At 55.2% G+C, this 26,491-nt stretch overlaps 3 protein-coding genes across 5 annotated transcripts; 2 read left to right on the plus strand and 1 right to left on the minus strand.

The window, feature by feature from the left end:
* The first annotated feature begins 198 nt into the window (after positions 1-198).
* Positions 199-4,536, plus strand: GRHPR (glyoxylate and hydroxypyruvate reductase). 2 transcript variants are annotated; one of them, XM_027879125.1, is made up of 8 exons: positions 199-373; positions 456-528; positions 943-1,059; positions 1,214-1,302; positions 1,954-2,058; positions 2,615-2,750; positions 3,129-3,259; positions 4,333-4,536. In XM_027879125.1, the coding sequence occupies exons 1-8, from the start codon at positions 313-315 to the stop codon at positions 4,452-4,454; spliced, it is 834 nt and encodes a 277-aa protein (XP_027734926.1). In that variant the 5' UTR covers positions 199-312; the 3' UTR covers positions 4,455-4,536. The 2 variants fall into 2 exon arrangements, with proteins under 2 accessions (XP_027734926.1, XP_027734927.1); XM_027879126.1 differs by lacking the exon at positions 1,954-2,058 and having other exon boundaries at positions 228-373.
* Positions 4,537-9,064: 4,528 nt separating this feature from the next.
* ZBTB5 (zinc finger and BTB domain containing 5) lies at positions 9,065-14,980 on the minus strand. 2 transcript variants are annotated; one of them, XM_027879129.1, is made up of 2 exons: positions 14,935-14,980; positions 9,065-11,186 (listed from the first exon to the last, which is right to left on the minus strand). In XM_027879129.1, exon 2 carries the CDS (start codon positions 11,180-11,182, stop codon positions 9,173-9,175), a length of 2,010 nt encoding a protein of 669 aa, XP_027734930.1. In that variant the 5' UTR covers positions 11,183-11,186; positions 14,935-14,980; the 3' UTR covers positions 9,065-9,172. The 2 variants fall into 2 exon arrangements, with proteins under 2 accessions (XP_027734930.1, XP_027734929.1); XM_027879128.1 differs by lacking the exon at positions 14,935-14,980 and adding an exon at positions 14,730-14,923.
* Positions 14,981-15,577: 597 nt separating this feature from the next.
* On the plus strand, positions 15,578-21,424 carry POLR1E (RNA polymerase I subunit E). The gene is made up of 12 exons (XM_027879130.1): positions 15,578-15,674; positions 15,746-15,849; positions 16,038-16,114; positions 16,401-16,486; positions 17,077-17,132; positions 17,473-17,617; positions 18,505-18,612; positions 18,970-19,066; positions 19,244-19,377; positions 20,047-20,128; positions 20,251-20,382; positions 21,114-21,424. The coding sequence occupies exons 1-12, from the start codon at positions 15,614-15,616 to the stop codon at positions 21,271-21,273; spliced, it is 1,242 nt and encodes a 413-aa protein (XP_027734931.1). The 5' UTR covers positions 15,578-15,613; the 3' UTR covers positions 21,274-21,424.
* Positions 21,425-26,491: the final 5,067 nt, after the last annotated feature.

Here is a 26,491-nt window from a genome sequence, read left to right on the forward strand (position 1 = left end):
GTGCGGGTCCCGGTGCCGGTGCCGGTCGGTGTCGGTGCGGGTCCCGGTGCCGGTGCCGGTGCCGGTGCCGGTCGGTGTCGGTGCGGGTCCCGGTGCGGGTCCCGGTGCCGGTGCCGGTCGGTGTCGGTGCGGGTCCCGGTGCGGGTCCCGGTCCCGGTGCCGGTGCCGGTGCCGGTCGGTGTCGGTGCGGGTCCCCGTGCGGATCCCGGTGCCGGGGTCTGACGGCGCGGGTGCCGCCGCAGGTGCCGCGTACAGCAGTGGGACTCGGAGGAGCCGGTGCCGCGGGCCGAGCTGCTGTCACGCGTGGCTGGGATGCGCGGGCTCCTCTGCCTGCTCTCCGACCGCATCGACCGCGAGGTGCTGGACGCGGCCGGTGGGTGCGGGTCCCCCCTTCCCTCCGCCTCCTTCCCCCGGGCCACCGGCACAGGCTCGGCAGCGCTGCTCGTGTCTTGCAGGGCCCAGCCTGAAGGTCATCAGCACCATGTCCGTGGGCTTCGACCACCTCGCTCTGGACGAGATCAAGAAGCGGTAACGCCACTGACCCCCCTGCTGACCCTCGCACCTCTGACCCCCCGGCTCTGGCAACCCTCACCCTGCGATCCTTCCCTCCCTGTGCCACTCTGCACCCCTTTCCTAGAATAACCCTCTGCCGGTTCCTTCTGGCAGATGGGCTCCCACAGAGCGTGGGGATGGTTGGGTTGGCCAGCTGCAGGCACTCCCCTCCCGGCAGATCACTGCTGGGGTCACCCCACCCCGCCTGGGCTGGAGGAGCCTCTGGGTTCCACGGCAAGGCAAAGACAACCTGGGGAAAGGGTGTGGCGGGAGGCCTGAGAGACAAAGGGATGTCCCCCAGCATCTGGGCCAGGTTTAGTGTTGGCAGCCAGCCCGGAGGTGCCAGGGGAGCACCCCGAGGCTGCCCCAGAGCCCCCTCTGTCTGGGCAGGGGTATCCGCGTGGGGTACACCCCTGACGTCCTGACCGACGCCACTGCGGAGCTCTCGGTGGCCCTGCTGCTCTCAGCGTGCCGCCGGCTGCCCGAGGCGGCCGAGCAGGTCAAGAGGTGAGTGCCAGCTCTGGGTGGCCCGAGCTCCAGAGCTGAGCCACATGGGGCTGGGGACGCAGGGCCAAGGCCAGCATTTCATCCAGCTCACACCTGGGCTGGGCTCTGAGCAGGCTCTCCCTGACATCTGTTCCTGTCCCATTCTCCCTGCCAGTGGCGGCTGGACAACCTGGAAGCCCCTGTGGATGTGTGGATATGGCCTGTCTGACAGCACAGTGGGCATCATTGGGCTGGGCAGGATAGGTGAGTGCAGCTCAGGGGCCAGGTTTCTGTATCTCCAGCAGCAACAGGGTGGCTTTGGAGCTTCACCTTTAACCTAAGCCAGTGGAAGGGGTCCCTGCCTGTGGCAGGAGGTCTTTGCAGTCCCTTCCAAGCCTGGGACTTCCCAGTCCTGTTCTGGGACTCTGACTCAGCCAAGGTGCTGTCCCCAAGGGCCACCTGTTTAAACGTGAGCACAGCACGGGGAGCTGCACATCAGCCTCGCCTGGAGCCACCAGCTGGCTCATCAGGCTTCAGCCTTAAAAGTCTCAAGCATTCAGGTGACTCCACCACCTGCAATCCCTGCAACAACCTGTACCTTGTCCTCCTGGCCCCCGGTTAAACAAACGGTGGCAAAGTCCACACGGCACTTGGTACCATCCAGCTGTGGACTTTACCAGCAGGCAGCTGGGCCTGTCCTTGCTCCCCAGTTTGCTCCTGAGGGCAGCTGTGGGTTCAGTGTCCCATGGGCCCTTTTCCACAGCAAAACACCTCCATTCCCCACCCTGTTGTCCAAACTGGGAGCAGCCAGGCAGGAGTGATCCCAGCGCAGTGGCCCTCCCGTGGCTCCAGGAGCTGGTCCCTGTGCAGCTCCTGGAGCCGTGGTGGCCTGACACCCTTCCCTGTCCCTCCTAGGGCAGGCAGTCGCCCGGCGCCTGAAGCCATTTGGAGTCAAGAAGTTTCTGTACACTGGCAGTGGCCCAAAACCAGAAAGTGCAGCAGAGTTTGGGGCTGAGTTTGGTAAGGACAGCACTGGGTCAGGGCCAGCATTGGCGGCAGTCCCAGAGCACGGTGGCGGGGACAGCTCCATGGAGGTGTCACTTGCAAGGCGGGCCAGCAGAGGGAGGGCACCAGCTGGGAGTTGTGGGGGGCTCCTTGGGGTGCCCAGTGTGAGGGGGCAGCGAGGGAGGAAATACCAAGTCCCAGACAGGCCCCACAGGGTGGTGGGGGGTGACAGGGAGGCACCTGCCTTCACTGACCCAGGCAAAGACTAGACATGCAGAGGCTCATCAGACCCCTGGCAGAACCATGGGCTGTAGCTGTTCTGCCACTGGTGCCCTTCTCTGCATCCATCCATTGGTGATTAGTTTCATTCCCACAAGGAAGTGGGACACAGTGGACAGGGAGGGAAGGTGGCAGCTGCTCCTGCGAGGAGGGGAAGGATCTGGGGACTGTCCCCAGGGGCTGAGCACCAAGGTGTCCTGACAGCAGAAGGGGTCAGGCTGCAGCTGCCCATGGAGCTTTGCTGAGGGCAGGTGTCAGCTGCAGCAGGACATTCCTGTGTTCCTTCCCTCAGTCCCACTGACGAGGCTGGCCGAGGAGTCAGACTTTGTGGTGGTAACCTGTGCGCTGACGCCAGCCACCCAGGGAATGTGCAACAAGGACTTCTTCAGCAGGATGAAGAAGACTTCTGTGTTTGTCAACACAAGCAGGTACTGGCAGCCCAGTCCCCTGCCTGGGAGCATGGCTGTCACCTCGCTGGGCTGTGGATGCAGAGGATCTGCTGTGAGTCCAGACAGCATGTACAGTCTTAGTGGCTGCACACACTGGAATTGTTTTCCCAATTGCCTTGTGATCCATCCAAAGGCAAGATAAGTTATTCAGGGAGCACACAGCTCTTCCCCCACTGCAGGCAGCCAGAGCGGGAACAGCTCACTGTGCTGGGAGGTTCAGACACACCCAGAGCGGGTCTGAGCTCCATCAGGCAGCCCTGGGGGCCTGCTGCCACCGCCTGGGCTGTCCCAAGTGTGGCCCTGGGGGCCTGTGGGAGCCTTGGCAGTGACGCCAGCCTCTGTCCTTGCGCTTGCCAGGGGGACCGTGGTGAACCAGGAGGACCTGTACGAAGCGCTGTCCCAGGGCCGGATCGCTGCTGCTGGCCTGGATGTCACGACACCAGAGCCACTGCCCACTGACCACCCCCTGCTCTCGCTCAAGAACTGTGGTGAGTGTCCAGCAGGGCAGCCAGAGCCCGGCTCTGCCAGGCTGCCCACACTGGCAGGGATCCCTGGTCCCTGTTACCCCTCGGGTGCCAGGGAAGCATGGAAGGACAGACAGGTCAGGTATATTTGATTGGGCTGTAGGGAGCTACTGTACATTGTGGGGGTCTGCTGTGGGATAAGAACTCATCAATGTAATGGCAAACAAGTGTGGGAGCTGTTTTAATTCTCCAGAAAGCCACCCATACCAGCTCAGGTTTAGCATCTTCCTGGTGGGTCTCCGTTCAGTGTGTGAAATTCACGGAGGGTCCAGTACCAGCATGTGCCTCACTATGAGACCAAATTGCAGCTCAGGCTCTGCCCAGCGCAGGTAATCTGTAAGCTCCTGGGCATATACTCTGCTAGAAAAGCTTCTGGGATGGCTAAAGTGGGTCTCTGAGTCTGCCCAGAGGAGTCTCGGCCTCGGGAGTGCTGGCTGGCTGGCTAACCTGCCGGCCTGTCACCAGCCCAGGCAGCCTGTTACCTGCATGGTACCAACCAGGTGGGAAGGGCAGGGGCAGGGCTGACACCTGTCTTCTCTGGAGGAGGATGAGTCAGGTGACGAAGGATGGCTAAGAGGGGGCTTGCTGGGCTGTTCTAGTGCAGGATGTCTTCTTTCCAGGGAGGACATTCCTGGAGTAGGGAAATTCTGTTCCAAAAAGAAACCATAGGGACATCCATGAAAACTTGGAACCACCCATGACCGAGTGTCTGCTTATGAAATACGAATCTGTAGCTGGTTTTTTTTTTTTTCATTTATGTTTTTGCTAAAATTCATTTTTTTGTTTGTTTTCTTTGGTTCCCAAAGTAGACAGTGTGGGGAGGGATAGAAGCAGAGACTTTTCTGGAAAAATTTGCAGGACTTGGGAGATTTGAGAGCTCTGGAACAACGCCAAGCAGGACAAAATTAACACGTATTATTAATCAAATATGTAAATTGTAAGAGTAATAGTAATTGTTTATTGCTATGTAAATAACACATGCGTATGTGTTGTACACCGGTCCGCGAAGGTGATGGGTGTCCCTCCTGTCCCCGCAGTGATCCTGCCACACATCGGGAGCGCCACGTACGCCACGAGGAGCACCATGGCAGTACTGGCAGCCAACAACCTGCTGGCCGGGCTGCGGGGGGAGCCCATGCCCCACGAGCTGAAGCTGTGACAGCCCCTGTGGCGCGGCAGGACGGGCCAGCCTGGCCCCTCATCTCTGCGGCAGCCAGGAGCCATTAAAGAGCAGCAGGGAACGTGTGGTGCTAGTGTCATTGGAGAACAGGGTGCCCTGGGCATGTGGGAGAGCACACTGAGGGGGCTGTGGGTCCCAGCAGGCCGTGGATTGGGGTTTGGGTCTGATTTGGGGAGCACTCACCATGTTGGAGCTGCTCTCTGTTCTGCTCACTGGTGTGGGCTATACCACAAGGGAGCTGCTGTGGTACCACCTCTCCTCAAAACCTGTTTGCTGGCCACAGTGAGAGGCCAGCAGTGCCATACCTGAGCTTGTAGCCAGGCAGGGAAGAGAGGTAACAGCCCTGTCAGCACAGCTGCTGCTGCCACAGGAGCTGCTGCCAGCCCACACTTTAAACGGTCCTGTGAAATCAGTGCCGCAGCACAATCCTCTTCCTGAAGTGCCTAAAGAAAGGCAAAAAACAGGCTCGTGCAGCTCACCTGGCACCTCCACCTCTGCCTTTTGTATCCACCGAAAATTCTGGGCATGGCTCCAAAGTGGGTGGCAAACTGGAATTCACCGGGAGGTCCTGCAGGTTCCAGCTGCAGCTCCAGTCGTTTTTCCCAGATGTGCAGTGACTCATTATTGCAACAGAGACCTCTTCCTCCTCCTCCTCCTCTTCCCACTCCATCACACTTCCCCTTGGTGGCCAGTCCCACACAGGAGGACCACAAACCCCTTTGGCACTTCCAGGTTGAATGGTGGCACCAGCAACTAATCCACCCCTCCGAGGTGGGTTGGTACAGGTTTACCCATCCCTCTGCCCCAGGACCTGCCACCTGTGCTTTCCCCCCAGGCTTTCTTCCTGGCAGGGGACAGACAGAAAACTGCCACTTTTTGGCAACAGCAGCATAATGGGAGGGAGGGAGAGGGAAAGGGAGGGAGGGAAGAAGAGAGTGGCCTGCAATGGGCGCAAGGGAGGGAGCCAGAACACAGCACAAAGCCTGTGATGGGAATTAAAGCTCACCCAGTACACTCTGTGCTTCCTGTCCCGTGACAAGGACTCTGCTGGAATTTCTCTGGATGTTCTATAAAGCACTCTCCCACAGCAGTAATGGCTGCTGAAGTTGCTCTGCGCCACACCTCAGAGCGGTTCTGACACATTTATCAGTGAGTTTTGATTCACAGTCCCAGCTGGTTGCCATGTGATGGTCCACTAGAGTGAGTTTTGAAGGTTTCTAACCTGGGCTGACCAGGGAAGGCTCGTGGCTGTGGCAAGGAAGGGAACCAAGCATCCCAACTGGCTGGGGAGTTTCCAACTGACCCAAAAGAAATTAGGATTTACTTTGGTGTGAAAACCCAAGGCGTGAGTCCAGCAGGGGAGTTTACTGTCTCCAGAATTTGAGTATTGACACCGAAGATTCTGCTGGTGGTGATGTTACTGTGATGCTGAGAAGTGCTGACCAAATACCCGAGAGGTTGCTGTGACCCCCGATGACGCGGGCAGCAGTGAACGGGAATAACCTGGTGTCCAGGCAGATGTGTCAGATTGCCCAGGTATGTTCAGAATAGACACGAGCTGGTAAATCAGCTGCCAGAGTGACTGGAGCACATCTCAGGTGTGCATCTCAGAACTCCTTCGAAACAAGCACCTCCTCCACCTGCATCACCCTCCCACAAGGAATTCAGAGTAGGAGTGACCACGGATCATGAACTTGACGGATGCTGTGTAGATATTAACATTATTTCAGTAAAAACATACTAAGAAGTTCTTATGAAGAACTCTACCAGGGACAAAATTATTACCAGGTACAGGCTTTTATAATCACTTTTAGAACCAGGAGTATTTCTGTATAGGCTGGTGTGAAGAGCAACAAACCAGTGAATCTGGTCAGACACAAGCACAAAAATGCAGGGTTTATTTCAGGGTGTTCCAGCGTACTGACACTGAACCCTCCACACAGGACCCAACTGTTTCTGAGTGGAAATCAGGGCAATAAGCTCTCCAGGCTGTGAGGTGAGACACTCTTTGCACAGAGAGGGAACAGCTCACGTCCAAGGTGTTTGTTCATGCCATTCCCAGGAATTTATTGCTCCATTTGGGAAGACTCAGGAAGCAGCTCTGCAGCCATAGGCTCCAGGCCTCTTCACAGGCACAGGGTGTCAATGGACAACAAAATTTAAAGCTGCTGCTTCCAAAAACACTCCAAGTCAAACTTTTTCTCAGAGAAAGAAGACAGAAGTCCTCCTGCACTGTCATTCCACATTAAAATTTTTATAAAAACAGTTTAAAAGTCCAGTTAAGTGTTTATCTCCTTATATTAGTTCTTAATTCCTCACCTTGCTCACACAGATGCTTTATTCCCATGCATTATAAGAAATCAAGAAATTTGGATGTGACGCCAAAAAAACCCCACACCTTCTTTCTAAAAATGAAAGCAGCAGAAATGAAGAAACACAAGAAAATATTAAAGTACAAAATACTGCATTTTATTGATGCTTGGGTGAGTGTTTATGCAGCTCAATGCTGTTAGTCCCCAATACTGAAATTATTATCAAACAAAACATGGCATATCCCAATGCTTCAAAAAACTGCATTTTTTTAATGCTTAAAAAAAAAATCAAGAGCCAGAAATATGACCATTAAGTAAACCCTATAGCAAAGTCTTAACATTTTAAAGGAATTAATCCAACTATCCCCTGTATTTCCATGTTCCTGTTTACTTCAGATGCTCAAGTGCAAATGACATGCTGACAGGTCCAGGGAATCCTCTGTCTCCAACCTGATCCAGCTCCTGCACAGCTGAGCAGCATTCAGCAGCAGCAGAAGTGCTCCAAAAGTTTATTTAAAAAGCTAAGGATGCTGACCACCAGGTCGTGTGCACCTGTGACAAAAGGAGCCTGCAGGCAGTATTAAGTTACAATGGCATCAAAGAATAGGAAATTAAAATGAGATTTACACATCTCACATGGCGAATGACAAATTTCCACTACCCAAAGGGTACAGTGCTATTTTTTAAAATTAAACTTACACTAGTTTTCTTTTAATTTATGTGGAAAAGTACTTTTATGACACTAGTTTAAGTGGAAGGCCTGTATTTGACCATGACATTTTACAGAGAGACATAAATATATGAGTCAGCAGTGCCCTGGCAGCCAGGAGGGCCAGCTGTATCCGGGGGGGTATCACGCCCAGCATCCCTGGCCAGGCCAGGGAGGGGATTGTCCTGCTCTGCTCTGACCTGGGGTGGCCTCGCCTCAATACTGGGGCAGTTTGGGGCACCACAATATAAAAACAACGTGAAGCCACTACAGAGTATCCAAGTGAGGCCATGAGGACGTGGAAGAGTTTGGAGGGGAAGCCTTATGAGGAACAGCTGAGGGCACTTGGTTTGCTCAGCCTGAGGGAGACTGATGTCAGATGTCATTGGGGTCTTCAACATCCTCCAGAGGGGCAGCACCGATCTATTCACTCTCAGGACTAGTGACAGGACTCAGGAGCTATGTCAGGGGAGCGTTAGGTGGGATCTCAGAGAAAGGTTCTTCCCCTGGAGGGTGGCTGGGCACTGAACAGGCTCCCCAGGGCAGCAGTGACAGCCCCACAAGGCTGTCTGAGTTCAAGAAGTGTTTGGACAACAGTCTCAGGCACGTGGTGGGATTCTTGGGGTGTCCTGTGCAGGGCCAGAAGCAGGACTCAATGATACTGATGGGTCCCTTCCAGCTCAGGATATTCCGTGATTCTATGAGATATGGAAAACGAGGATTGTTCCCGCCAGTTTGATCCGAGGAACAATCCACAACTGTGAAGGGAAGTCAGTAAGTGTGCAGAGGAGGAAAGTAAAGGCTGGAGATAAGAGAAAAGGACAACATGCTCACACAGTAACGGGGACCAGATGGACTGTCGGCATCTGGAAACAGAGGGAGACTGTCTTACACGGCTAACAAAGCCATCACAAATTACCTCCCTCCTTCAAAACAACAAAGACAAGCTCTGTTCAGACTTCTGCCTATATAGAATTGTAACAGGAGATACAAACCGGTTAAAATACTGCTAGGAAATAGCACAAACAAGAGACAGTACTTCACTTATCACTTAATACGTGTTTCTACGGGAAAAAAACAAAAAGTCAGCCAAACATCCAGATCTTGCTGTATTAAAGATATATGTACACCTGGCAGTCCAAAAGTTACTTGTCTGGGATTTAATTTAAGCACCTTGGTTACACAGTGTCCTTTACTACAAAACAGCCAAACATACATTCATAATCCTAGAACTATTGTTATAATAAGCGTATTTGAAAGCATTATGTCAGACAGGTGCAGCCAAAAGTGTTTTTCTCTTTTAAAGGTAAGTGGTCTGCTCCACTGTCCACACATAATGCAGCAACTCATGTTACAGTAATTATTTAAATGCTTTCACTGTTACAAAATGCTTTAGAGGAGAAAAAAAAAAAAAAAAACACACAAAAAAAAGGAAATTTGCACTTCAGTTTCTGGTTCTCTAAACGTGCTATTTCACAAGACCCCCACGCTGTCACCCCTCTGCCCTGCAAAGGGGGTGCTTGGCTGTGGGGGGGTCACATCCCCATGCCCGCTGCACGGCTCGACACCCCGCGAGGTAGTACCGGATATCCCCAAAGGCAGAGCCAAGCTCTGTGTGTGTGGCACCACCGCGTGCAGTGTGCGCCCGCCCCGCCGCCGCGGCCCCGGCCAGCGCCCTAGAGCAAACTGCTGGGCAGGTTGCTGCTCTGCCACCTGAGGCAGGTGGTCTTGGAGTGTTTGTAGAGGTGGCTGGACTGGCTGAAGCGCTTCCCGCACTTGAGGCAGGCGTAGGGCTTCTCCCCCGTGTGCACGCGGATGTGCTTCTTGCAGTCCGTGAGCGTCAGGAAGGTCTTGCAGCAGATCTTGCAGGCGTACTTGCGTGCCCCCTCCACCACCAGCACGTTGTGCTCCGACAGGGCCTTCTTGCACTTGGACAGCACGTCTGCGGACGCCCTGGTGAGCTGCGGGGGGCCGGGCTGCGACAGGTGCCCGCTCTCGAAGGATGTGCTCCCGTTCATCAGCAGCTGGGACCCGGACGAGCTCTCCTGCAGCTGCGAGCCCCGCACAGAGGTCACCACGGGCATTTTGGGGGCGATGCGGCGGTAGCCGGGAAAGCCACCGGCTCCGCCTCTCACCGAGCCCATCATGGCCCGGGACAGCGAGTGCAAGCCCAGGCCTGAGCGTGGGAAGTCCATGCCAAACTGCTCCGCTGCCCGGTACCCCGAGCTCTGCACGCAGGGCAGACCCATCACATCCTGCATGGGCCTCACGAAGTGGGAGTCTGCGGGCTCGCTGAACGGGTTCTCCACGTGGGAGACAGTGGCGGACGAGTGGCCACCAGCAGGCCCCGACTCCGGGCTCATCAGGTAAGAGGTGTCGCTGTCCATCCTGCAGTCACTGGTGGTGTTGGGAATGTTGTCGTCGCTGTTTTGACTGGCTCCAAAGCCACTGCCTCTGCTTTTATTGAGAAAATTTGAAATGCTGAAAGACGACTTGTGTTCCAGGTTGTTGGACACCTCCATGATGTGGATGTCTCCCACCCTGTCGGTGCTGGACTGCGGGTCAGAGAAGCTGCGGTCGCTGCTCTCAGGACTCAGCTCGATCTTCTCTGCACTCACCACTCCTCCTTCCACCTCCACAGACTCACTGCCCTCTGCCTGGGAGGTGACATCGCTCACCTCATCCTGGGGCTCTGGGGAGCTCAGGGGCTCAGACTTCACCACCACCCTCATGTGCTCCTTCTCGTTCAGGCTGACCTCCTGATTCTCACACGGGAAGTTGCTCTTTTCAGCAGCAGCCTCCTGGTCAAAGCTGGTCTCCACTTGTGTGGCCTGGGATGCCATGGACATCTGGGAAATATTTGCCCCGCCGTTGTCTGACTGGCTGGGCACTTGAGCATCCTCCTGAGCACCGAAAGACTGGTCAAACATGATCGTGTTGTCCTCCTGGTTATCGGCAACGGCGTCAGCCTTGGAGTTGTCCACAATCTTCAGCGAGTCCGGAGAGAAGAAATCCTCGCGCGAGTGGACGGGCTGGCCGCCCTCTGCGGCCACGTCGGCGCCGGGCTCCTCCATGGCGGGCCGGACGCGCGGCCGGGCGCGCTCCTCGGAGGGCGGCTTGCGCTTGTGCAGGCGGCGCATGGGGAAGGCGGCGCGCTGCTCCAGCCCGCCCCGCACGGGGCCGGGCGGCTCCTCGGCGCCCTGCGAGGAGCCCAGCGCCGAGCTGACGATGCTGAGCCCCAGCTGCTGCAGCATGAAGGAGCGCTGCAGCCGCGCGCTCTGCTCCTGCGCGCGCTCGCTCGGCGGCGACAGCGGCAGCGTCCGCGTGGTCAGGTAGTGCTTGCAGGCCTTCACCACCGAGTTGAGGTGCAGGTGGGACGCGGCCAGCAGCACGTCCATCACGTTGCTCTCCCCCAGCATGAGCGTGGAGGTGTACATCATGTCGATGAGCGCGGCGAAGGCCTCGGCCGTCACCACCTCGCTGTCCAGCTGGATCATGTTCATGGTCTGGTCCCCCTCGGCCACCGTGAACAGCGCGCGGAAGTGGGTGCTGCACGCAGCCAGCACGGAGCGGTGCGCCTTGAAGTGCCTGTTCCCCACCACGATGACGCAGTCACAGAGCTGGCCATGGAGCCTCTGGTAATTGAGCTGCTGGAAGACTTGCTCAAAGTGTCCTGGGAAATCCATGATCCTACAAAACAGAAGAAACCGTTAGAGGGGCCACCAAGTCGATCTCCTGCAAGGAAAGGATGAGTGAAATGGAATTGTTCAGCCTGGAGAAGAAAAGCTTCAGGATGACCTAACTGGACCTTCCAATAGCTGAAGGGGCCTACAAGAGGGATGGGGCAAGACTACTCACAAGGGCCTGGAGTGACAGGACAAGGGGGAATGGATCAAATTGAAAGAGTAGCCTTACATTAAATATTAGGAAGAAATTCTTCCCTGTGAGGGTGGTGAGGCCCTGGCACGGGTTGCCCACAGAACCTGTGACTGCCCCATCCCTGGAAGAATTCAAGGCCAGGTTGGACTGGGCTTGGAGCAACCTGGGATAGTGGGACAGAGATGAGCTTTAAGGTCCCTTTCAACTGAAACCAGTCTGTGATTCCATGGCTGAAGGTCACAGTCAGGCTGCAGCAAACCTGCGTTTAAAGAGGAAAGATGACAGCTGCAAGACAGACAAACAGTAACTGATCTGAATTTGCCACACCACACGGGTACAAGATCAAAGCTGGCAGTCTGGAGAAGGAGGAGCAAAAGGAGAAGGAAGAAAATCCAGGTTCTGCCACAGAGCTGACCTCAGCACCAGCCATGTCACGGTGCTGCAAACCAAACAACACAGATCATCTCGCCCCCTTAGCACCCATCCGAACTAAAACAACTCACTAGTAAAACATTTAACCCTGGTTTGTAAAATGATCTGATTGCAAATAACCTGCTGCACCCTTTGACAAACTGCTCACACAATTAAGTGACCTCCCACAGAAACTCCTGGACTTTAATCCTCACCCCACAGGGCTCAGAGGGAAGTGATGGGAAGTTTTGGTATAACAAAAACTTGAGCAAAAACCAAATTTTTTAACAAAAATAGGAGCTGCTCAATGAGACAATCAGACAGACTGAGGGGTGGATTTTTTTTAACTGTCCATTAATAGAACATAAGTCATATCTTAGCAGACTCATCTTAAGACTGAAGGGGTGATTTTTGGCAATGCCTCTACTTCTGAAAAACAATTAAGTGTAAGATTTTGGGAGCAGAAAGGCTGCATGTCCAAGGCAAACACACACATTCCTGTCCTCACATTTATTTTCCAACGGCAACACCACAGTACCACTGGACATAAGGAGACCATAAAGCAGCTGAAATAAAAGGTCACACAGAGAGAATTTTGCTTTTGAGGAGGGATCAAATGTGAGTCTGCCAATTCAGAAAGTCCATTTTCAAGCACAGTGTTTGCTGCTTTTCTAAATAAGAAACAGGAACACAAATAATACATGAATGCATTTATCTTACACTGCCAATGAGTGTTCAGGAGTAAAAACAAGACAACATTTTCAAGCAGAGCAAAAGGAATGAAGCTGGACTCCAGGAAGGAATGTGGGTTAAAGGGATGGTCCAAGCACTTCTGCCCAGGCAGCAACACGCATTTGGAACAGAAGAGATGGGGAAGAGTTGTTGTTTTGACCGATCATTTGGGATTTCAAAATTCTGAGGGAGTCCTGCTTACAGGCACCAAAAGTGATTGCATCCTCTGTGCACCTGAAACAAGACAAACTGCAGTGCTCTTTCCAATAACATGGATTTGGCTTGCTAACTCTCACTACACAGAAAGGCTGGAGCTCTCGGGCCAGAACTAACACACACAGACTCCAGGGTGACGCAGAGACCTTGTTCCCACAGGAGAGGGAACTGCACAGTTCCACAGCCAAACAAAGGACTACAGGTGAACACACAACACAGCAAACTGTCGAGCTACAAGGAGTTTTACTATAAAAGCAAATAGTCAGAGCCAAGAAAAGTTTAAGGCCAAGCACTGAAAAAGATCTACAAAATCCTGACTGGAAAACCACCATCCTGCCTGTCCCTGGATCAGGACTGTGCCACAGAACTACAGGTACTGGATTCCCACATTTCTTGCTGAAGTTGTGTCTAGAACTAGATTCTGAAAGAAATCACAGAGTCGTGGCTAATTCCTTTATTCTCCGACATGACCCAAAATCCCCTATAAGGTAAGGGACATGTGTTGACACAATCATGTGGCAGAAGGGCAGCGCAGGTTTTTCCACAGGAATTCAGGTTTTATCAGCACAATTTCTACTACACTTAATGGCCACAATTTCTTCTCTGGGTTTCCATTCCTCGGAAATAGATGACTGGCACAGATGATTACACTGCAGCCCTGACCCACTGTGGGGAGGTCAAACACACACACAGCAAAAGCAACAAACAAAAATTAAATGCAACCTTCAGTTCCCCCTAAAGAGGCTTCTAAGAAGTTTGCCAAGTAATCAGTTTTGTGTCACCAAAGCCATCAATAAGAGCTGTCTCAGCTGCACTGTTCAGAGCAGTACCCAGAGAAATCTCATGTACAGAAAACCTCAGGCCAAGGCACTTGTCCTTCACTGACCTGGTGAGGAAAGACCAGTTTATGACTTGCACCTGAAGCCCAACAATCTGTACTTAAACGCATTTGAAGCTCAGAGTGCCAAGCCCACGGGAATTCCTGGAATCCACAGGACTAATGTGCCACAAGTACCTAACTGTTCGATTCACACCCGACACAGCACCACCACCCAGAGCTGAACCTCGGGGCCTGAAGGGACAGGCCTCGTGAGAAGCTTCCCTGAGGCCTGAAACACAAACACAGACCCAGCCAGGAGCTGGGGGTGCTGCTGTTCCCTCAGTAAACACCCTGTGCTCCCAGGTGTGCTGTGCTGGACCAGCCAGCGGGAAAGGAGTCTCTGTTCTGACCCCTTCCTGCCCTGAGTCACCCCCAGGAGGGACAAACTGCACTGCCACCCCCAGGCAGAACAGAGGAGCAGCTCACTGTTCTCCCAGCACCTGGAATGTGCCACAGGTCATCCAGCCCACAGCAACTCCAGCTCAGGAACAGGCAGTGACAGCAGAGCTGGGACAGCAGCCATAAAAACCTTCCCCAACAAAGAGCAGGTTTCTCCCAGACATTCCTGGTCACCTCCAGAACAGACACCACCTATGGCACAGGCATCCTCCTGCTTCCCAACACTCCTCCCAGCCCCGGGTACCTCCCTTCAGGGGGCACAGACACTGTGGCACCCCCGTGACACACACCTGTGCTGCCCCTCACTGTCACCCAACCCAGCCATGGTCCCTCTCAATCCTTCTGACCCCAGAGTGCACGATCCACCCACCCTCCTCCTTCTCCTCCTCCGGGCCATGGGGGAGCAAGGAAGGGGAAAACCTTGTGAGCTCACTGAATATTCTGAGCTGGAAGGGCCCCACAAGGACAGTAGAATCCAACTGGCCCTGCACAGACACACGGACAACCCCATCGTCTGTCCTCGGATGGAGTCAGGACACGGAGATCATTCACCAGTTACCACCCGAAACACTCGGTTCGGGGATTAACTAATTTAAAGCCTTTTAAAGCTCCAGAACGTCCAATGGCTGCTAGGTGACAAGGGCTGCTCCTGCTCTCCTGAGGGCAGAGCCTTTTTCCCCCCTTCCCTCCCCCTTTTCTCTCCTTTTGTGCCTCACCTGGAACATACAAGTTCTGTGTCCCTCTCAGGGCAGCACCTGCATCCCAGCGCTGCCTCAGCACCGGTAAAAACAGCCGGAGACTCCGTTCTGTGCCGCTCGCGGGACATACAGAGGAGCCCGGAGAGCCCCGGTCCCGCCCCGACGGGGGGGTCACCGGCTCCCACGGCCCCGCCGCCCTCCCTCTCTCCGCCCTCCCGCTCACCTGCGGTGTCCCGCGGCAGGGCCGTGCGGGAAGCAAGGGCCGTGCGGGGATGAGCTCGGGATGGGGCTCGGGATCGGCCCGGGATGGGGATCGGGATGGGGATCGGCCCGGCCCGGCCCCGCTCCCGCCGACACGGCCCCGCCCGCTCGAGCGCGTCACTTCCGCCCGCCGCGCCGCACGCGCCCCGCCAACAGCCAATCGATGGCCTCGTTATTTATAAGCGGCAGCGGCTTCCCCTCCCGACCAATCGGGGATGAGCTTATTGGCGCTGCCGGAGGGAGTGGCATCGCGGTCGCGGATCCTGGAGCGGAGCCCGGAGCCGGAAGCGGGGAACGAGGAGAGGGGAACGAGGAGCGGAGCCGGAGGCGGGAACCGGGAGCGGGGAGCGAGGAGCGGAGCGGGAGCGGGGCCGAGAGCGGAGCCGGAAGCGGGAAGCGGAGCCCGGAGCGGGGAGCGAGGAGCGGAGCAGGAGCGGGGAGCGGAGCGGGAGCGAGGAGCGGAGCCGGAAGCGGGGCCGAGAGCGGAGCCCGGAGCGGGGCCGAGAGCGGAGCCCGGAGCGGGGCCGAGAGCGGAGCCCGGAGAGGGGCCGAGAGAGGAGCCCGGAGCGGGGCCGAGAGAGGAGCCCGGAGAGGGGCCGAGAGAGGAGCCCGGAGCCCCCTCGTCCCTCTCGGCCCTCGCCATGGCCGCCGCCACCTGGCGCTACCGCGGGGACCTCGGTGCGGAGCGGCCCGCGGCGCTCGGTGAGCGGGGCGGACCGGGGTGCGAGGGGGTGCCGGCCCTTGCCGGGGCTCACGGGCTCCCTGTCCCGCAGTGCGGTTCGCCAACGGGAGGCTGCGGAGCCCCGAGTCCCTGCGCTTCACCGTGTACCGGAGCCGGGACACGGCGCATCCCCGAAAGAAGCACCGCAGGATCCTGGTAAGGGCCCGCCCCGGGACGGTCCGAGCAGGCAGATCACCCTCATCTCGAGGTGCTTTGATAGGAGGGTTAGGCTGTCATGTGGCTGGTGGAGCTGCACGGTGGGGGAGGCAGAGCAGGGACCTGCCCCAGGTCATGGAACCTGTTGTGTTCTGTTCACACATGACAGCCTAACCCTGGTTTCCCAGGTCTCGGAGACGGAGCGGCTTTGCTACGTGGGGCACAATTTCGGCAGCGGGGTCATGAAGTGCAACTCCCTGTGCAGGTATGGAAGAAGGAGCTGGGAGTAGAGAGGGGCTGGTTCCTTCCTTGGGCCTGGCTCAGAGCTGTGAAGGGACCTACATTTCACCTGATTTACTTGTCTTAAGACTTTTTCTACATTTACTTAGAGCAGTGAGATGTTATGTTTTTGTATGTACACATGCCTTGGAGGTAACTTGGTTGTCATGACATTCCAAATGTGCAAGGCAGGAAAAGTGGCAGGGGTGGGAAGACAGCGTGGTTTAAATCATTTCTGGTCCTCCCCAATCACTTGACCCTGTTCTCCCCAGGTACTTTGTGGGTGTGCTGGACAAGGACTCTGGGCAGATGGAGGTCTACAATGCCGAGATGTTCAACATGCAGCCCCTGCTCTCAGGTGGGAGGTGCTGGCTGTTGCCCCAGCCCACGCCAGGCCTGTATGTGCCTCCAGCTCTCAGTTGCTCTGTCCTCCTCATTCCTGCCTTGTTCCCTCAGCACGGAGGGAGGAGGATGCCTTCACCTCTGCACGCTGTGAGGAAGAGCAGGAAAGGGGAGCACAGTGAGCTCAGAGTGGAGGTTAAGCAGGGAGTGTGAAGGGTGGGAGTCAGTGTCCCTGCTCAAGTGCAGCTTTATCTGGGTGTATTCTGCTGAGGGAGGACTGGATCTCTGAAAAACAATAAACCAAGTTGTCTTCAGCAGAACTAGTTTTTGTCACAGGACCCAGCAGGGTAACCTAAAGATCAGGTCTTTTGGAGCTGCTTTTCACTCTGTTAAGGGGGACCTGGGTTTGGCCACACTCCATTGCACCCGTAGGCTTTATAACAAAAGCTCCTTTTTTGTCGTAGTTTCTCGTATTTGGTGAGCTCTTTTAAGTGGCCAAGCCCTGTGGAATTGATCCTGATGTGATGTGTCAAGTCTGTCAGTCACTGAAGGCATTCCTGTCCTGGCTGCTGCCATCCAAGCACAATAACTTCTGTTCTTTTATAGATAACTTGATACCTGATGACACGAAGGATTATCAGAAAAAATCCTACAGGGAGAAGGTAAAGTTGAAGCCCCATGTCACCTTCTGCTGTGAGTATCCGGCCAGCAGGGGCAGGTGATGCTTCTTTGGGGCTGGGGCGTTTGGTGTCCTGCAGGGTAAACCTTTGCAGGTGCAGCACTGTCGCTGTGCCCTGGAGGCAGTACAGTTAGTGCCTGACTTGGCAGTATTTTCATGGCTATTTTAGGCAGAGTCACCATCCCAGGGACTTCCTGCCCCTTGCAGACCAGCACATCCACGCACAGCTTTTACCCTAGGAAGTGTTTGAAGTTTTATTAGAGGATGTGGCTTGTGCTCTCTTGGGTGAGCAGGGTGCTCTGATGAGTGTCTCTCCTGCACAGGTGGATTTGTGCATCGAGGCCTTTGGCACCAGCAAGCAGAAGCGAGCACTGAGCTCTCGGCGCATGAACGCTGTGGGCAGTGACATCGTGAGCACGGCTGTCACAAAAGCAGCAGCAAATATCATAGATGCAAAGGGAGTTACAGGTGAGAGGATTCTGTCTTGAGGTTTAAGGGTGGTAACCTGAATGGTCTTTTCCTGTCCTTGGCAAGTGTGGAGTGACTGAAGAAACAGCTGGTCTAACAGCTGAGGAAGGCACCCATGGGGGAACTGCTTCCTTCTGCTCCTGCTGGACTTGGTGTGGGAGTTGCCTGAATGAGGGAAAGGCCCTGTGACATCAGTGGAACTTTTGTGGGAGTGCCTGGATATGAGTTCTCTGGGATAAAGGCAGTGTCCTTAGTCTGCACTCAGTGGCATGGCTGTGGAGAATGGCACAGCCTTACCTCAGAGACTGCGCCCTGGGGACAGGTCACAGCGTGGTGCAGGGTCACCATCTCTGGGGATTTCCAGGCTGTGGCAGGACAGAGCTGGCGCCATCCTGACTTTGTGCTGTGGACTCCCCTATACTGAGCAGGAGGGCTGACAGGAGCCCTCCAGAGCACTTCTGGGATGCTGAGTGTCATTGGCTCGCTCAAGAGAGGTGTCTGTTGACTGTAGAACACGCTAGCTTTCATCCTTTTTGTGCCAGGGTGGATATTGACAGTGACCCCAGAGCTGCTTTGGGTCAAGTAGGTGCCCACTAGAACTCAGCGTGCCAAACTGTGCTCTGCCCATCGTGCAGCAGCCAGACATCTTAGTGCCCTTCTTTCCTAAACGTTTCTCTAGTCTTGAATGGTTTTTCTAAATTTCAAGGAGCAGAAGGTTCTTGATAGAAGTTTTAAATGTTTAAGGCTCCAGCTGTGACTAAACTGATGTTAACACAAGAGCTACGATTGAGTAGGCTTGCGTCTGAAGGGAGGATTTGGATTGTGTTCCTGTTCTCTGCATTTTGCTTTGCACAATCCAAACAGCCCCTTCCTGTTTCCCTCCCAAGCTCTGGTGCAGGATGCGGCCCAGGATGACGTGCAAACCATCTCTGCCTTCCTCCCGCCGTGCCACGAGGATGCAGACAGGCCAGAGCACGTGTACAAGTTTGAGGACAGTATCTTTTCTGGGTCACAGGGGTTTCCTACATCTGTGAACCTCCATGTGGCCATCTGGAGCGAGCCCACCTTTACCTCTCACAGTGCAAAAGCTGGGGCCAGTATAATGTTGTGTTGAGGTTTTGGGGCCTGCCCCTTTCCAACAGGGAGCAGGATTCTCTCCCTGCTGGCAGCAGTTGCACTGGGAATAGTGGTGAAGCTGGCCATGCAGAAGTGCCACAGTCTGTTAGAGGCCTTGGTTCCTGGCTGGGTTCCATTCCCCTGCCCTGCCCACCCCTCCCAGAGTGAGTGTGGACAGAGCTGCTGTTCCTGGAGGAGAGAGCCCAGGCCTGTTCTGTTCCTTAACGCCCTGCCAGTCCTGTCCCCCGCTGAGTACGAGGCGCTGCGGGTGCCAGCGGCTGCCCTGGCCAGCGCCACCGCGGAGGACATCGCCAAGAAGGCAGAGGAGAGGAGGTAAAGCTGCTGCCAAGGGCCATGTCCTGACTGGGGGCAGGAGAGCTGCCCTGGGGCAGAGGGGAATGTGTTCAGGCGTGGCTGAGCAACCCCTGCTTTGGGAAACAGGGAGGAGAGTTGTGTGCACAGCAGTGAGGTGCTTTTTGTGGAGCTGAGCTCCCCTTGTCTCTCCTGCAGCCACTGCTCCTTTGTTTTGGAGGAGCTGAAGTTCCTGCCTGCTGATGAGAAGAGCAGAGACCACAAAGCCCGATGCCTCTGGTTCCTGGACACCCTCATTAAGTTCAGCCACCTGAAAGTGATCAAGAAGAAACGTAAGAGAGTTTTCAGCTCATACAGATGTGCTTTTGGGAATGTCTTCAGCATCCCCAGGTGCCTGAGCGTGGGGATTTCTCCTGTCCTCAGGGTCCTGCTTTTGAAACAGAATCATACAAAACACTTGGTTGAGATTTTCCAGGCTTGCCAGTCTTCCATGGAACTTGTGTATCTGAATGTCCTTGTCAGTCCTTGGCAGGGCAGATGGAGGAGGAAGTGGAAAGCCTGGCTGTAGTATCCTGTGTCCCTGGGGACACAGGAGTCACCCACAGGACTACTGAGGAGAATGTGGGAATGACTAGTGTTGGTGGTAATAGGGACTTGTAAATGTGGTCACAGCTTTATTATTTCAAAAGAAATACACATGTATAGTGTAGAAGTGGAAGATCCCTTTCACGAAGAAAATAAAAGCTTTAAGGAGCCTCTCAGACCTGAAAATTATGAGACCTAGAAGTCAAGGGCCCAAGCTTCTCTTAAGGGTCACTGTGTTCCTGGGAAGAGGCAATAAATGGTGGGATCCTTGGGGTTGGACACAAGTATCCTTGTGGGTCCCTTCCCAAGTGGGATGTTTTGTGATATTCCATTGTAAGTGTCAGGGTGATACATGTGCTGCTGTGATGGGTGGGTGTGTGTTCCTCATCCTTTTGCTAAGCCCCTCTCTGCTCCAGATCCAATGGGTCCCGAATGCCCACACATCATCAGCAGGAAACTCATGAAGAATTTCACCTCACTGACCTACAACAACGGCAGGTAAGGGGGTGTGAGGTTCTTGAGGCACAGATAGGGCAGAGCTCAGCTTGAGTGTCCACAGACACACCACCAGGAACTCCCTTACACTCCACTCCTCACAAGTTCTCTCTTTTTCCACACAGTGTCCAGAATCTGGTCTCTGCCTCCATGAAGGCTAAAATCACCGCCTACGTCATCGTCTTGGCTCTGCACATCAACAACTTCCAAACGGACCTCACCGTCCTGCAGAATGACATGAAGCTCCAGGAGAGCAGGTGAGCCAGCCTGTGTGTTCACACCTGCTGGGGTCCTCCTCCAGGGAGACCCAGGGAGAGCCCTGAAACTACCCTGGCATCTGGGTCAGGATTTAGTTTTCCATGGGTGTTTGTAGGTTCAGGACCTGCATTTCCCTGCAGGTGCTCGCTGCTCCTCAGATCAGGGCAGGACTTGTCTGTCCCTGGCCCCACAGGATTGACTGGAACTGGGGTTTGTGGCTGAAAACTTAAGTTATTATTGGACCTTATCAGAGCCTTTGATCACTGCTTCGTTTTCAGCTCTCTTGTCAGCCTTCATGGCATCACTTCTGTTTTTGCTCTTTATTCTTTGATAGGTAGTAGTAGGTTTCATAGCAATGTTTGCTGTTTGGTTCCATCCATTTTTTTTTTTCTTTCTTTAACTACACTTTTTCAGGAATCCATGTTGGTTTTGGCAGTTGGTGCCCAGGTTTAGTTAGTCTGTGCTGCCCTGGAGCTGGGATCGTGGGGCCTAGGATGCTGTGGGGAAAAGGGTGGAGGAGGCTGAGACCTGCTGGAAAAATCAGTACCACTCTGTCCCCAGGAAGGCTCTGCCTGGCAGCCCTGGCACTGTCAGCTGCTGCTTCCATGGCATTCCTCCACTGCAGAGATGCTCTGGGCCTCTCCCCCGGGGGAGGGGGCCCCAGATTGATGCAGTGACAGCACAGGAGGCTCAGCAGCCCCACTGATGCTGCTTCTCCATCGTTTTCCAGGATCCTGGACATCGCCAAGGCCCTGCGGCTGAAGGTGTCCAAGGCCAAAGGGGTGCCGGGGCTGGAGAACGACCAGAACCACAAGCTGGGCACTCTCTCCCTGCCCTTGCCTGTGCAGAAGGCGCCGGTAGGACAGCGGAAGCGCAAGAAAATGAACTGAAAAGCCCAAGAGGTCTGAGGGGTGGCACAGCCCCTCCCTCAGAATGTTATGGGGATGGCTTTGTCTGCTGGATTTGGGTCCAGCACCAGGATGGAGATGTTTGCTTCGTTACAATGCTGCTTTTTTCTATATATGTAGAAGAAGCTGTAATAAAACGTTTTCTTTTTTTCCAGTCTGTCTCTGGGAGGGGAGCATGTATGTTGTGCTGGATCAGGAGGGCACAGGTTGAACATGCAGGTCCTGCCTGACACCTGTGTGGCTGGTGTGACTGATGGTCCCTCACAGGTGTAGCACAGAAAGAGACAAAGAGGGTAACCTACACAAACCTTATGGTTTCCCTAGAGTGTCTGTGTAATCCTGTGTTCATAAAGTGTAAAGATACTTCACAGTGTTTCTGCTACTTCTCCTATCCTGGCTGCTTGCCTGGGGGAGGGAGAGTTCTGTGAATTTGAAGTGATGTCACCTGCAGGGGGGTGATGGGTGTGAGGCCACAGCTGTGGATTCACAGTCCTTGGGAGAGAGATTTTGGACTGGTTTCTCTGAATTTTTGCTCGCCTGGGGTATCAGCCTTGTGGCAGGTGTTTACTTAGGAAGGCTGTAGGAGTCAGGCTTGTGAGAAACGGAGGATTGCCTCCAAGAGTGAAAAGGTGTGAAATGGAAGCACAGAATGTCAGGATCAATCCTCTTGGAGGTGGCTTCGCTTCAGACAGTATTTGGGATTTAAGGGTATCACATGCACTTTAACAACCCACTATTCATCTTCTCACTGCCAGTGACACAAACTCCTCTGCTGCGGGAATTGCAGGCTCCAGGTAATCAATAGGAATGATTGAGGTTGGAAGGGACCTCTGGAGGGTCCTTTTGTCCAGTCCTCCTGTCCCATCAAGCAGGGCCACCCAAAGCCAGGTGCTCAGGACCACGTCCAGGTGACTGGAGTGTCTCTGGTCACAGGAACTCACAGTGGAGTGGCGTTTCCCAACGTTCAGAGAGCACCTCCTGTGATTTCTGTGTGGCCGTGGCGTTTGGCACCTCCCCATCAGATGCTTATAGACATGGATAAAGTGTCCCTGAGTCTTCCCTGCTCCAGGATGAGCCATCCCATTTCCATCTGCATTTCCATGTGTGCAGGAGTGATGCTCCAGTCCCTTCTGCACCCTCGCTGAACTCACCAGTGTGCCGATGTCTCTGGAACTGGGGAGCCTAGAGGTGGATATGGCACCCAGGTATGGCCTCAGCAGCGCTGAGCAGAGGAGGAGGATCCCCTCTGCTCTCCAGATTCCTGCTGGCCACTGCCACAGGGGCATTGCTGGCCGGCAATGGTGTCCATCCCTGGCCCTTTCTGCACAAAAATAGTCACCGACAAAGCAGCTCCAAAGCAAGTGATTCCCAGGTCGATCACGCCCCGGGGATGGGGGATTTGTCCGGAGCTCAGGCTGGGGCCCAGCAGGGCCCTGCCTGGAGTGTGTTTCCTCTAAGGGCCTGCTTGCATGTAAATTACCCCAGCAGCTGCTTCAGTGGGAGACATTAACAGCTGTTTTCCAAACCAATTTTATTTACTGAGGTGCCACTGAAATTGGTCTGGAAAGGATCCACATCCCTGAGCTATCAGAGCTTCCCCACGTGGCTCTGAAGAAACAACAGAGAGGAGAGTGAGAACCCCCATCCTCGTCAGAGAATGGTGCAGAAGATGCTCCAGGGGCTGTGGCAGCCCCATCTACCCTGCTGGTGCTGCTGGAGCCCGTCCAGGCCCCCCAGGGAGGGTAAGGCCATGCTGGGGGGATGGTCAGTATACACTAAGGGTCACCTGTGGGAAAGAAGAGCCCCCTGGACATACCTGTGAGTGGGGCTGGGTGGGGGAGCCGAAGCAGCTGTGGAAACACTCCTGGGAGCTCAGCCTCCAACGAGGAACAGGGCAGAGCAGGGCAGGCATGCAGCTCTCAGCACACCATGACTGTTCCAGCACCCAGGTGGGACAGAAATGATTGAAGAATTGAGACTCCTGAACATTCTGCTTTGCTGAAAAAAACTACTTTCTTTGATTTCACAGCCAACACCTCTAAGGGAATACAAGTTCCAGGCAATGGGGCAGCAGCCTTCAGAAGGAAAATCAGTGCTGGGACCATGCAGGAACCACTTAAAGGGAGCCAGGTTTGTAATCCTGATTGAGGAACCATGGGACTGAGGTGCTCAGAGTGCTCTCCAGCTAGTACACCTGACTTTCCTGCTCCAGGAGGTCTAGAGGACCAGGTGGGTGCATCATGACCACACATCCTGACATCCTTCCAGCAGCACCAATCTCAGTGTCTTCTCCCACACCCTGTACCCAGATTTGGGACCCAGAGAGGAGTCAAGGTAAAGTTTCTAACCAAACAGAACAATCCACTATGCACTCAGCCCCTGTAATGGGAGCAAAACCTGACACCCAAAACTGCCCTGGGTGGTGGTGTCTCAGCAACCTGGAATGAACTGGCCATGTCCCAGGGCACCTGTCCCTGCACTCAGACACTACAAACACCCTCCCTGGGCTGCAAGAACTAACCCAGCCCCTCACCTGTGTGGGTTTGCTTAGCACACAGGGTTCATACTGTGGGTCAGCAGGTACATGATGCAGGGCAGAGGACAGAGCAGAGCAGAGCCCTCCAGTGCCAGAGGAGCACAATGGTGGCTCCAGCTCACACCTGCGCTGCCCAGGGCCTCACCTGTTCCTGAAGGTGAGCAGCTGATTGTTTTGGACAACACAATCCTCTGCATTTGATAATGGTTGCTTGGTGGATTTCTCAAATCCCCCTTGGAAACTGAGGTTTTCCTGCACGAAGCCTTTGGCTTCATCAGTGAGAGCAATCCCATAGTCCCAAAAGGACTGGATCCTGTTCTTGGTCACCGGCAAAATAAGCTGTAGATGGGATACTGTGAGCAGAAGGACATTCGTAGAATCGCAGAATGGTTTGGGTCAGAAGGGACCTTAAAGGCCATCTCATGCCAGCCCTCTACCACAGGCAGGGACACCTTCCACTGTGTTGGAATTAGGTGATCTCCAAGGTCCCTCCTCACTCAGACCACACCAATTCTCTTCTTCCATGAGACACAGAAAGGTGTCTGAGCTCTGCAGGACCGACCATCATGGCAATGGTGGCAGCACCAGGAGGCCACACCGGTGGTTGCCAATGCCCCTCTTGGTGATGATGCCCTGCCCACCACAGCCAACATTGGGGCTGCTGTTCCCATGGATGCCACACACCCCCCCTGGGCCCAGCCCCAACCAACACAACCCAGCACACAGGTTTCCATGGTGCAGAATATAAATCTGCAACATCTGCCAACATCTTTATTCCCACAGGTCTGACGGGCACGGGTGACACCTGTTCTGGGGACACCTTTCCCCTTGCCCACGATGAATCCACCTGAGCAAAGGCTGCTGTGTGTCCTACTGCGCCACAGATTTGGTTTGGTACCGCTGATCTGTGGGGAAAGTGCTGCTGCTGGGGAGCAGCTGCAGCTCCCTGCCTGAGGCTGAGCACAGGGCGAGAGCCCCCAGCAGCTCCCCGGGCACACAGCGCAGTCTCACAGTACACTGTGTGTGAGGATCTGCTCCCAGGCTCACAGGAGGCCACTCATGGAGGGAGGTGGGTTATTTGATGGGGGAACACACCCTCCCCTATGCCCCCTGCCCGTCCCTCCGGGCACAGTGATTTTAAGGCAGGCACCATTGGAGCAGGACATAGTTGTTCCTTTGGGCAGCAGCACGTGGCCCTCAGGGTGAGCTGTGGTCTGCTCCACCACCAACAGCCTGAGGAACGACCTGAAGGACGAAGGTAAGGGACTGGTGGGTGTTCTACCCGGGAGGGGGATCCCGCCGGGATGGAATGGGAACAGGAGGGGTACGCAGCAGGACAAGGGGGTCAGCTCCATGCAGGTGTCCAGCACTGGGAGTGGATGTTGCCCACCCCAGGGCAGGGGCAGGAACACCCCTGAGGCCTTGCATGGTGGATGTCATCTGTCAGCACGATGACCTGCAGTTAGCAGGGGCAGCACCTGTGGCTGCAAGACGTGCCCAAAGGGAGCAGCTCTTCCCTCTGCAGCCCCTGTGCACCCACGACCTCCGTGGCTGCCGATCAGGAGTCAGTGGCACCACAGCCTGGCTCCCCCTAAGGAAGCAGTTAAATATTTACACAGTGGAAGTCTTCAATATTTTCCAGCCAAACAAAATCACGCCTTAAATCCACATCTTATGAGTACTAAGAAACAATTACAAATTGCCTTTGGAAAGCCCACTCCGGGGAGCAGCACGGAGCAGAAGGTAATTAAATTACACTTGTATTTGCCTGTTCCAGGCAAGTGTCACTCGGTGTCTCAGACAAACGTGGAGCCCATCAGGATGTGACAGTGTGTCCCTCGGGGAGGGTGCTCCAGGTGAGGCCCCTGTGGGTCCCACACAGCAGACCCTGCACCAGATGGTCCTGGGCCGTGCAAGGACCCCCAGCCCTGCCAGCTCTGCCATGACTCCGCTTTGTCCTGAGCCCACAACTCATGGCCCATAATAATTCCTACTGATATGTATGTCTGCTCCCCTGATAACTCCTACCTGAGCAAATTTCCACTCAAAGCTGGCCAGGAAAACCCTCCCCTTCCTCCCTAACCCCAGAGCTTGTCTCTGCAGGGTTTCAGTGATGCACTGAAGAACGTGCTCAGACCCAGGGCTGGGCTGGCCGGGCCGGGGGACTGTCCTGCCCCGTGCAGGGGGACGGAACGGACCCCCGAGCCGTCCCAAGCCCCAGCACTGGGGATTCGGGTAGCGCTGCCCCCCAGGCCCCCTGTTCGGCACAGGCACAGAGCCGAGAGCTGCGGGCGAGGGCAGGGGGAGATGCTGCGAAGGGAAACAGTTCAGCGTGTCCCCAGCCGCAATCCATGCCACCCATCCCTGCCCTGGCACCGGCCAGGACCGGGCACCGTGGGGGCGGCACCGCCCGGCCATCACTGCGGGGGCGCCTTCCCACGCGCGGTGTGGGCAAGAATCCCGCCCGAAACACTCCCAAACACGCCGGAACCACGCCCAAACACCCCAAACCCCCTCCAAAACCCCCCAAAGTACCCCAAAATACTCCAGCAGCAGTGCCGCAGCCCGCTCGGTAGGGGGCGCTAACAGAACAGAGGGGCGGGGCTTGGAGGAGGTGTCTGGTGAAGGGGCGGGGCTTGGTGAAAGGGGGGTGGTCGAGAGAGG

This window comes from Empidonax traillii, unplaced genomic scaffold (assembly GCF_003031625.1).
Source record: "Empidonax traillii isolate 1590-97213 ecotype Southwest subspecies unplaced genomic scaffold, ASM303162v1 scaffold51:size1492887, whole genome shotgun sequence".
NCBI classification, from domain to species: Eukaryota; Metazoa; Chordata; class Aves; order Passeriformes; family Tyrannidae; genus Empidonax; species Empidonax traillii.

Coding starts and splice junctions, on each gene's coding strand:
- GRHPR (XM_027879125.1), top strand. CDS start 313: ATGCGCGGGCTCCTCTGCCTGCTCTCCGACCGCATCGACCGCGAGGTG. Junction 1,060..1,213: donor GCGGCCGAGCAGGTCAAGAG/GTGAGTGCCAGC, acceptor TCTCCCTGCCAG/TGGCGGCTGGACAACCTGGA. Junction 2,751..3,128: donor GTGTTTGTCAACACAAGCAG/GTACTGGCAGCC, acceptor TGCGCTTGCCAG/GGGGACCGTGGTGAACCAGG.
- ZBTB5 (XM_027879128.1), bottom strand. CDS start 14,839: ATGTCCCGCGAGCGGCACAGAACGGAGTCTCCGGCTGTTTTTACCGGT. Junction 11,187..14,729: donor ACAGAACTTGTATGTTCCAG/GTGAGGCACAAA, acceptor TCTGTTTTGTAG/GATCATGGATTTCCCAGGAC.
- POLR1E (XM_027879130.1), top strand. CDS start 15,614: ATGGCCGCCGCCACCTGGCGCTACCGCGGGGACCTCGGTGCGGAGCGG. Junction 17,618..18,504: donor AGATGCAAAGGGAGTTACAG/GTGAGAGGATTC, acceptor TTCCCTCCCAAG/CTCTGGTGCAGGATGCGGCC. Junction 19,378..20,046: donor GAAAGTGATCAAGAAGAAAC/GTAAGAGAGTTT, acceptor TCTCTGCTCCAG/ATCCAATGGGTCCCGAATGC.